Raw genomic sequence first — 11,323 nt, 5'->3', positions numbered from 1 at the left:
TCTGTAAGGTCCCTCAGTCGAACAGTGAATTACAAACACAGATTCAACCACAAAGACCAGGAAAGAAAACGGTGGTTTGATTCATTATGAACATTGCCACATTCAGTTCTTCAACCCATGGTAATGTTGGAAGGTTAGTGTACATAAAATTATAATAGGGAGAATAGTGTACAATAGTAGGCTATACCCTCGTCTATTGCCTGCAGTAACCATGGAACTGTGTGATGACAGCCAAGTATTGCGCCATGCGTCTTTTTAAAACTTATGGCTTGGTCTGCGCTGCGCTCCATAACGATTTAATTAGCCTACATTTTTATATTAACTGTTACTAATGATCCTCAGCAGCAACCACATGGCCGTGACAGCATTTACAGAGGAAGCAAATGAATGTAAATTAAACAATGTACACTGCTCAAAAAAATCAATGGAACACTTAAACAACACAATGTAACTCCAAGTCAATCACACTTCTGTGAAATCAAACTGTCCACTTAGGAAGCCACACTGATTGACAATACATTTCACATGCTGTTGTGGAAATGGAATAGACAACAGGTGGAAATTATAGGCAATTAGCAAGACACCCCCAATAAAGGAGTGGTTCTGCAGGTGGGGAGCACAGACCACTTCTCAATTCCTATGCTTCCTGGCTGATGTTTTGGTCACTTTTGAATGCTGGCGGTGCTGTCACTCTAGTGGTAGCATGAGACGGAGTCTACAACCCACACAAGTGGCTCAGGTAGTGCAGCTCATCAAGGATGGCACATCAATGCGATCTGTGGCAAGAAGGTTTGCTGTGTCTGTCAGCGTAGTGTCCAGAGCATGGAGGCACTACCAGGAGACAGGCCAGTACATCAGGAGACGTGGAGGAGGCCGTAGGAGGGCAACAACCCAGCAGCAGGACCGCTACCTCCGCCTTTGTGCAAGGAGGAGCAGGAGAAGCACTGCCAGAGCCCTGCAAAATGACTTCCAGCAGGCCACAAATGTGCATGTGTCTGCTCAAACGGTCAGAAACAGACTCCATGAGGGTGGTATGAGGGCCCGACGTCCACAGGTGGGGGTTGTGCTTACAGCCCAACACCGTGCAGGACGTTTGGCATTTGCCAGAGAACACCAAGATTGGCAAATTTGCCACTGGCGCCCTGTGCTCTTCACAGATGAAAGCAGGTTCACACTGAGCACGTGACAGACGTGACAGAGTCTGGAGACGCCGTGGAGAACGTTCTGCTGCCTGCAACATCCTCCAGCATGACCGGTTTGGCGGTGGGTCAGTCATGGCGTGGGGTGGCATTTCTTTGGGGGGCCGCACAGCCCTCCATGTGCTCGCCAGAGGTAGCCTGACTGCCATTAGGTACCGAGATGAGATCCTCAGACCCCTTGTGAGACCATAAGCTGGTGCGGTTGGCCCTGGGTTCCTCCTAATGCAAGACAATGCTAGACCTCATGTGGCTGGAGTGTGTCAGCAGTTCCTGCAAGAGGAAGGCATTGATGCTATGGACTGGCCCGCCCGTTCCCCAGACCTGAATCCAATTGAGCACATCTCGGACATCATGTCTCGCTCCATCCACCAACGCCACATTGCACCACAGACTGTCCAGGAGTTGGCGGATGCGTTAGTCCAGGTCTGAGAGGAGATCCCTCAGGAGACCATCCGCCACCTCATCAGGAGCATGCCCAGGCATTGTAGGGAGGTCATACAGGCACGTGGAGGCCACACACACTACTGAGCCTCATTTTGACTTGTTTTAATGACATTACATCAAAGTTGGATCAGCCTGTAGTGTGGTTTTCCACTTTAATTTTGAGTGTGACTCCAAATCCAGACCTCCATGGGTTGATAAATTGGATTTCCATTGATTATTTTTGTGTGATTTTGTTGTCAGCACATTCAACTATGTAAAGAAAAAAGTATTTAATAAGAGTATTTCTTTCATTCAGATCTAGGATGTGTTGTTTAAGTGTTCCCTTTATTTTTTTGAGCAGTATAATTTAATGGAATGATAATGTAGGCTATACCAACCGAAGGGAATTAACGCTAAATTGGCGGTTGAATATGTGTGGTTATTAGGCCTACTGAAGGTCGATACTGATAGTGGCTAATATTTAACATGATAGAAATAGGAAACAGAGAAAGCCGGGGTAGCCTATAATTAAGTTATTCGAGAGTATCATGTAGTAGCTTAAACCCATCGCAGTTACATTGAGCTGGGTGAATGGAATATGAATGACAGTCACCCAATATGCTAAAATAGAAATAAGGCCATGCTCATAAAAAAAATTGGCCTCCCTCATCTTAAACGTCACTGATCAGTGAGTTTTAAGCTTTTCTTTTAGGCTATTTACAGAAAAGGAAGTCCTGGATGCTTTGCTAGCAATCGACAACAAGAAATCCACAGGGGCCGACCAATTGCATCCTGGTCTGCTTAAGTGTGTAGCGCCCATCATTGTTGGCTCAATAATTCACATGTTTTATTTAACATTGTTATCAGGAAATATTCCAACATTAGGGAAATAGGCTTTTGTGCTGCCACTCCATACAGGTGGGGATAGTAGTGATCTTAAACATGATCACCCCATTTCAAGACTTCCTTGTCTAGCTAAGATTCTTGAATCCTTGGTAAATGTACAGCTTTGCTCTTTTTTAATCTGAGAAATGTATTTTGAATATAAATCAATCAGGGTTTAAGCCTGGGCATAGTACTATTACAACCACCACTTTAGTTGTTCATGATCTTGTCAATACTTTAGACACTAAAATAAAATGTGATGCTTTGTTTGTGTACATGTCAAAAGCTTTTGATAATGTTGATCATACTATTTTATTGAATAAGTTGTCCTAGATAGGCCTGAGCTCTGAGCCTGTTCTTGGTTTCATGATTATCTTAGTAACAGAACTCAGGCTATCGTGATGGATGGGGTTAAATCAGAATTTCTTGAAGTGCATAAAGGTGTACCAAAAGGGTCGATTTTGGGACCACTGGTAAAAAGTTTTAGTCTTTATTTTCACTATTTTCTACATTGTAGAAAAATAGTGAAGACATCAAAACTATGAAATAACACATATGGAATCCTGTAGTAACAAAAAAGCGTTAGACAAATCAAAATATATTTTATATTTGAGATTCTTCAAAGTAGCCACCCTTTGCCTTGATGCCAGCTTTGCACACTCTTGGCATTCTCTCAACCAGCTTCATGAGTAATGCTTTTCCAACAGTCTTGAAGGAGTTCCCACATATGCTGAACACTTTTATTAAAAATAAAAAACTGAAATATTACATTTACATAAGTATTCAGACCCTTTACTCAGTACTTTGAAGCACCTTTGGCAGTGATTACAGCCTCGAGTCTTCTTGTGTATGATGCTACAAGCTTGGCACACCTGTATTAGGGGAGTTTCTCCCATTCTTCTCTGCAGATCCTCTCAAGCTCTGGCAGGTTGGATGGGGAGCGTTGCTGCACGGCTATTTTCAGGCCTCTCGAGATGTTCGATCGAGTTCAAGTCCGGGCTCTGATGGGCCACTCAAGGACATTCAGAGACTTTTCCCGAAGCCACTCCTGCGTTGTCTTGACTGTGTGCACCAGTCTGAGGTCCTGAGCACTCTAGAGCAGGTTTTCATCAAGGATCTCTCTGTAGTTCGCTCTGTTCATCTTTCCCTCGACCCTGACTAGTCTCCCAGTCCCTGCCACTGAAAAACATCACCACAGCATGATGCAGCCACCACCATGCTTCACCATAGGGATGGTGCCATGGTTCCTTCAGATGTGACGCTTGGCATTCAGGCCAAAGAGTTAAATTTTTCATCAGACCAGAGAATCTTGTTACTCATGGTCTGAGAGTCTTTAGGTGCCTTTTGGCAAACTCCAAGCGGGCTGTCATGTGCCTTTTACTGAGGAGTGGCTTCCGCCCACATGCAGGAATTGCGGGCCACAATTGCACCTTCTCTGCTGGCTTCCCTTGTATTTAATGCTACGGGCAGCAACATTGTCATACTCTTTTTGACCAGACAGCATCAGATAGATACACCACACATACTGAGACAGAGGGGCACTGTTTCGCTCGCTTGGATGCTTTCTCCAGTGAGATACATTCAGCCTCTTGCAAATTGAAGAAACATTCTGAAACACAGAGAGACTAAAGCAAAAAAATGTGGGGAAGCCTGGCTTCCCTTGGCATCCATGAATACACACCACTGATAATTAATATACTGTAGGCCTACAGTTTGCCATACAATGTGTGACTATTTTTTTGAAGACCATTAAAAAACGTGACCCGGAAGTGGTTCGTAACTAGTTTCACACAGGTTTGTTTGTAACAATTTTGATTTATACAGTTCGATATATACAATATATCATTCACTGTGCACATTTTCCATACTTTTCGCCGTAATTGTTAATTTACAAAGTACACAGGACGGCACTCTGAAGGAGTGCAAAAATCCGTGACCCGGAAGTACATCGTTAGCTGCTGGAAACATGTTAGGTACTTGTTAGTTTTTTCAAGTTTAGTCGGGCTTCTGCTTAGCTAACCATTTTTATTGGGTCCACGCTAAGCTCAGGTAATATGCAAAACAACTATAAACTACTGTCTATTCTATTGTCACCTAGCTAACTACTGTAGTTAGCAGGTGCGTTGCATTATAAATTGTTTGCATAGCTAACAGTTAGCTACGTAATGAGTCAACTAGCTACAGCTGGGCTGGCTGCAGTGCATCAACTATCAAGTCGTTTTTATTCGTGTACATTTATGCCGCGTTCACAAGCTAGTTGGAACTATGAAACTCGGAAATGTCCGACTTGCTTATTAGTGTGAACGCGGCATATATTAATTAACACGCATCGCTTATTGTACGTTTTTGGAAACATACGGGACGTGTGTTTCATATCAGCGAGAAATTATTTTCAAAAACAAAAGGTTACATTTACTACACCTTTTTATAGGGTTAGTGTTCACACATGGCCATATCTCCGTGTTACTTCACTTGTTTACAGAATAAATAAGCAGCCAACCTGTGCTAATTAGTTATCTGACGTGCTCCGAACCCCTGTGTGTAAGCATAACTGGTGAGAAAGTGTAGTTCGTCAGCTGGAGGCACACAGTATGTGGATCTGTGCAAAACTGCTAAGGGTAGGTGTAGCTCTCAAACTCTAGGCGGCATTCTGCCTTCTCCCTACAGTTTTCAGTCATTAACTTCGTCCACTATTACTGTGTGAACTACAATCCCGACTCTCTGTTTTAACGCTTTATAAAAAGTCAATAATCATCGCAGTGATTCGTCTTTCGAAACATATGGCCCTTTCATCAGCGAGAAAGAATCCTTCAAATAAAAAAGTGATTTAGCAGTTTTACATAGATTGATGAAGTTGTACCTCGACTAAGTGGTGCCCCCTGCATATAGCCTCGCTATTGTTATTTTACTGCTGCTCTTTAATTATTTGTTACGTTTATTTATTTTTCTTTTGGTATTTTTCTTAACAGCGTTGTTGGTTAAGGGCTTGTAAGCATTTCACTGTAGTGTCTACACCTATTGTATTCGGCGCATCAGACAAATTACATTTGATTTGTAGGTGTCAGTTGTTGATGTGTGCAAGGGTCCCTGGTTCGAGCCCAGGTTGGGGCGAAGAGAGGGACGGAACCTACACTGTTACAACTCCATCTGACTAAACTACACCTTCTCTACACTTCCCGAGTTACACTTACATTCAGGTGTTTGGAACATGCTAGATAGCTAATTAGCACAGGTGGACCCCTTGTCTTCCGTAAACAAGTTCCGGAACATGGAGATATGGCCATGTAGGAACACTAACCCTATCAAGGAATGTATCAATTTAAACTTTTTTTTTTTTTTTGCTGATACGAAAGAAAAGGTCCTTATGCTTCCCGAAACTGTAGTTTTTGTGTATTTTACATTTGGTTTTGTACACCAACTAAAAACAGTTGAAAATACTATTTTTTTGTTAATGATAATATATTTCACAGTGGTTTAATAGTCCAATGATTGCTTGTTTTGTCACATATACTGAAATTAGACAGACTTAGAATTTTAGCAACCATGAAATGGAGGAGCGGTTTCTGTATGTTGCACCTTTAATGGTAAAGTCAATCTCAGGAACTAGCCAGGAATATGCATACCATCAAATAGTGGATCATAAAACATAAACAATGGAGCAAATCCCTTCATTACATTTTCACATGGCTACTATGGGTTATAATATTTGCACCTATTTCAGTCCAAGTTGAGCACTGTCAATAACTGTATGCAATGTTCTACTATATGCAGCATAAGTGTAAACCATCTTTGCTATAGCTTTCAGCCAGCTGTAGACGTGGAAAGATGCGGGGCATGGACATCCTGGAGAACTTTGAGATCTACATCCCCAAAGAGGCAGAGGTGAAAATCACCTCTATTCAGACTCTGCCAACCTCCATCTTGAGAAGGATGGGGGTGCCCTGCTCTCGGGGTGGCAGTGCAAAGACAGGGTCCTCGCCTTCGGCCACGTGGATCTCGCCAGTGGTCATCCGAGAGAGAGGCTGTTCATCGGCCAGCCCCACAGTGGACACAGCCAAGATGAACCTGACCTCACTGGTGACCACAGAACCCAAGGCAGTCCAGGGTCCCTTCTTGATGCCATTCGTCTCCTCCAGCAGCATGGCCTTCAATGTCCTCAGGGAGTTCTTGCCCTCCAGACAGAACTTCCAGCAGGGTATTGCCCCCGTCCCCCATGGCCTGCCCCCTGTCCCCCACCAGGATGCCATCATCATCCACAAGGGGAGGATCTTCCTGTCACTCAAGAAAGCAAAGACTGGCAGAGGAAAGAGGCAGCACAGCCCTGACCTGAATAACTCGTTGTCTTCCAAGGCCCCTCAGATCACACAGCGAAAACTGATCTTCCTCTCACCTGCCAGGAAGAGCCAGAAGAAGGTAAGCCCCTGCCATCTCCTGCTATCCTTACTGTTGCTCCCTCCTGACTGTACCCCATGCTCTTGAGAAATGTCTGCTTATGTATGTTAATGAGACTTGAAACTGTTTGTGATATCAACATGATCAACTTGCTTGAAATTAGACGTCCTTGTGAGGTGTATATTTTTACAGAAAGCTGAATTCCTGTATTTTGACCTCGTCCCCACCCCCTTGTCTTACCACCACCTTGTCTTACCACCTCAGTCCTGCCCCGCATCTCCAAAGCCGTCTCCTAAAAAGCCCCAGGGGAAGTGGGCATTGCTGCAGGGGTTCGGCCTGACCCACCAAGTCCAGGTGAAGTTGTCCAGAATCCCCCAGGGGGACATTGAGCCACAACAGACTGCCGAACAGGGTCACTCAGCGGAAGAGGATCATAACACAGAGCAAGTGGGTACTATTGTCTCAGTTGTGCCATAACATGTCAATACCAGATGTGTATGTGATATGAATCTCCTTGGCACTGCATTATTTATTTTGCTGATCAATTAATATCTTAGAACTTGGCAAATAAATAATTAGAAAATGGACAACCTATTTCCACATTGTGGTATGTGTGCTGTAGTTTATAAAGGCTAGGTTGAGATTAATATATGCTGATGATAAACCCCACAAAGGTAGTCACTTATCAGACTTCAAATATAGCTATTTTTGTTGTTGTTTTTTTAGTCTGTTAGTGGAGTTTCCAGGGAGCTGTCCTTTAACACACATGTACAATTATACAATTCTCACATCTCCTCTCATAGAGAACAAGACAACTGGTCTGTCAAAATTTTAAATCCTGTCTCTACCTATTTTCTTATTTTTTCTTTTCCACCATAGGATCAAGTCATACGGAAGTTATTGAACGCCAACAGGTTGTTGAAGGAGACACCTGGCAGATGTCCTGAACAGGAGATGGAGTTGGTGACTCAAGAGGAAGACAAGCCTTTGAATGAGGAGACCCAAGAATCATTACCAAAGACAGCAAATCGTCACCCTTGCTCAAACGAAGGCTTTCAGGGCAGAGATGGGATTACCAGTGAGACAGATGATGATGCTCAGGAGGAGGAGGAGCCTGAGGAAGAGGGATGTCACAATTTGGGTAGTGTCAAACAACGACGAGTTGAGGACAAAGGTAAGAGTGGGGCAGAGGGCCAAGCCACCAATGGGGATGAGTCTGAGGTGGAAGATCTCTCTGTTACGGCTGTTGCTTTGAGTGACAGCTCACCTCCACCAGAGGCCCTGAATGCAGACCAAAGCAGTGATACGGTTATGCAAGTTGACTTCATGGGGGACAGTGTTCAGAGTTGGACGGCGGAGTGCCCAATCATACCCGCTCTAGCCCCCACCCCCAAACAGCACCATGGTTTTGACTTTGAGCATTCGGCCCGTGAGGAGAGGATCAACCGTATCAGGGCCAAACTGAGAGAGAGAGAGGCTGCCCTCAACAACCTGCGCTCTCCAAGTTGACTGTCTCCAAAGTGGGAAACAATTATTTCTAAGGGCCCTCACAGATGTTGAATGCCATGAACGATTATTCCACACACTTTCATTTCTAAGCGCTGCTAGAACATCCATTCTGTAACTGGTAAAGTATTATTATTATTAGACATTTTTTTCGAACCCATAAACTTCTCCACTCCTTATCTTCCAAGACCTGTGATCCATCATCTTATGATGGGCAAAAATATTTTACGTTAGAAGTAACTCAAATCTAAATTATATAATTTTATTCGAAAATTCAGAAGGACTTTTTACTTTTCGTTTGATTATATCTGATGTGAAAGCAGCGTTTGTTTGATCAAGCTTGCCCAGCTATCAAATTTGAAGATTAGTTATTAGAGTTGCAGTTATTCTTTTAGGGCCCAATTCAGACTTTTTTATACACGTTTTGATTTACGCACTTCTCCGTTGCTGGTATTCAGAATTGAAGGGCTTTGCAGGTGTGGCTCCCTTGCACTCACTGAATAAATATAATTAAAATACTGAAAACCCTCCCACTTGCTGGCCAACAGATTTTCTTGTTGAGGATTCATTTAAATACGGTGTACCCTTTTAAAGCTACAATATGTAAATTTTTGGGGCGACCAGACCAAATTCACATAGAAATGTGTTTTATAGATCTGTCATTCTCATTGAAAGTAGTTCTAAGAAGCAGTTCTATGTGTGCCATTTCTATGCTTCCTGTTCGTAAGTTTAGATTTTGCGTCTTTCGGTTTTGTACACCAGATTCAAACAGCTGACAGCTGGTTTAGATGGTACAATGATTCTCTACACCAAACATTGCTTGTTTTGTCACAATCTGAAATAAGGCAAACTTTGAATTTTAGCAACCAGAAAATGGCAGAGAGGTTTCTAAATATTGCACCTTTAATTCAAATTTTCTCGACATACTCATTAGAATATATTGAGAGGACGAGTTCAGAATATGAATCAATGAAAGACACAAATACTGCGTTGTCTTGGCTGTGTGCTTAGGGTTGTTGTGCTGTTGGAAGGGGAAGGGGTCTGAACATTCCGAATGCAATGTATATTGCATTCAGGGCCTATTGCTAGTGACCCACTGGATCAACCACACTTATGTGACAGAGGAAAGACATGGTAAACTAACCATGTAATGGAAGGATGCAAAATGTAGGCTACAAATTTAAAGAGAACTAACTAAAGTGATAGTTATTTATGTGGGTATTACTGACGGTGGCTAATATTTAATCCAATAGAAATTGTCAAAACAAACTGAAAAGTCAGGGCATATAATTGAAACATTCTCGAGTGCATAAATCATCTCGGTAGGTTCGGAATTACTGTCAGTGTGCACAGGTTACCATAGGCTACAGCCTCGGCTTGGATCTCCAAATTTCAGCCCCTCAAATGATGAAGCCATAGGCCTACAATTACAATTCTGAATAACATCACTGCTGTTTATACTTCATTGTGGAAATACCTGACAAGTTGACATGCTTTTCAGTTTGCTGAAATATGACTGGTTTCACATTTTGTATCCAGTGATCATAAGGTAAAATGTATCTAAAGCAATTAAATAATATTTACAATCCCCCTTATCCAAATGGATTACTCATTTACCTAGCTCTTATCAATGTATAAATGACCGCGCATGGAGATTGGTGTTATTTTTATCGGGGGGGGAATGATTAGCTTTTCCACTTGGAACTGACAGGTTGCTCGACCATCACAGTTTCCTCGTGAGTAACGGTGGTGGATTTATGAGAGAATTCAGTCAAGTTCAGAACACAGCGTACCTGTAAGACACACCTCCACCACACCTTCATTTCTTTGATCGCCACATTAAATGCTTACCTTAGCTGGCACTGGCATTTCCCCTAGCACAAGTTCAAGGTCAGAATACGCATAGAGAGAAGTGCCTAAAAACAGAATAAAGTTCCATTCATGCGTGTGTAACTCTGGTCTGAATTCTCCCTTTAGAGAAACAATTAGTCACATTTTTTTTCTTCAAATTTTGAATCTTGTGTTAAAAGTTCAAGTTGTATCCTATTCTCCCTCCAATTGGAACAGTATTTATACTGAGGGTTGAATATTGTTTTGTTTTCAAGATGTTTGTTAGATGATACTACATAAGTTATTACTAGATGTTGAAAATGAGTTTCTCTCAAGTTGTTACATTTATAAGTGGAGGAATTTTTCAGGAAGCACAACACCCAGGTCGCCACCTGTGGCAGCAAAGTCTTACAATGATAGACTAGTCAATGGGAAGTCTGAGTTCTGCCAAATAACTTTGTTTTGTGTAGTCTCATAACATCGTTCTTGTGCAATAAAGCAACCAATGTTTGTACGAAGGCATCATTTTGTTATCTTTTTGGTTGTGTATCACACACGATCTGCATTTCCTCACCAGTAACATCTCTCCTGAACGCCACGTGCTATGTGTTCACTCTTACTCCCAGACAGTGTGCTGTAATGACGAACGTACAGTGTTGTCAGTTTACTATTTGGACGGTTGCCTATAAGGGCCATGGGTCGACGGTCATGACAGCAGTCAATGGGGTCGTAATTTTTTGGGCTGTTGTGTGACGGAGAATTTCCCTGGAAGTGTCTAAGTTCTGAGGAACCACATTTATATGTTACAATCCTCTGAGTTGCACAGTTTGACAGTAAAAAAGAAGACCTGGCTCGTCCCAAATGATAGCAGTGGTAAACATGTAATGTAAATCCATCTCTTTCTCTTGTAACACCAAATTTGGCCCTTGAGGCTGATTAAAAGCCTATTGGGCTTTTAATCAGCAAATTTAGACTTGGGATACCAAGGTCATGTTCGGTATGGCCCACTGAATCAAACTATTCTGTTTGGCAATGGGAAAATAGAACTTCAGGTAGTACCTTGTTTTCAAAGCATTTTCTCCTACTGA

At 42.5% G+C, this 11,323-nt stretch overlaps 1 protein-coding gene across 1 annotated transcript; it reads left to right on the top strand.

Annotated features, from left to right (window-relative positions):
* The first annotated feature begins 4,425 nt into the window (after positions 1-4,425).
* On the top strand, positions 4,426-10,749 carry si:dkeyp-110g5.4 (uncharacterized). The gene is made up of 4 exons (XM_014146079.2): positions 4,426-4,556; positions 6,306-6,920; positions 7,164-7,346; positions 7,779-10,749. Exons 2-4 carry the CDS (start codon positions 6,333-6,335, stop codon positions 8,406-8,408), a joined length of 1,401 nt encoding a protein of 466 aa, XP_014001554.1. The 5' UTR covers positions 4,426-4,556; positions 6,306-6,332; the 3' UTR covers positions 8,409-10,749.
* Positions 10,750-11,323: the final 574 nt, after the last annotated feature.

This window comes from Salmo salar, chromosome ssa15 (assembly GCF_905237065.1).
Source record: "Salmo salar chromosome ssa15, Ssal_v3.1, whole genome shotgun sequence".
NCBI lineage: Eukaryota > Metazoa > Chordata > Actinopteri > Salmoniformes > Salmonidae > Salmo > Salmo salar.
The sequence above is the reverse complement of the archived record's forward strand: the minus strand, read 5'-3'. Positions and strand labels throughout refer to the sequence as shown.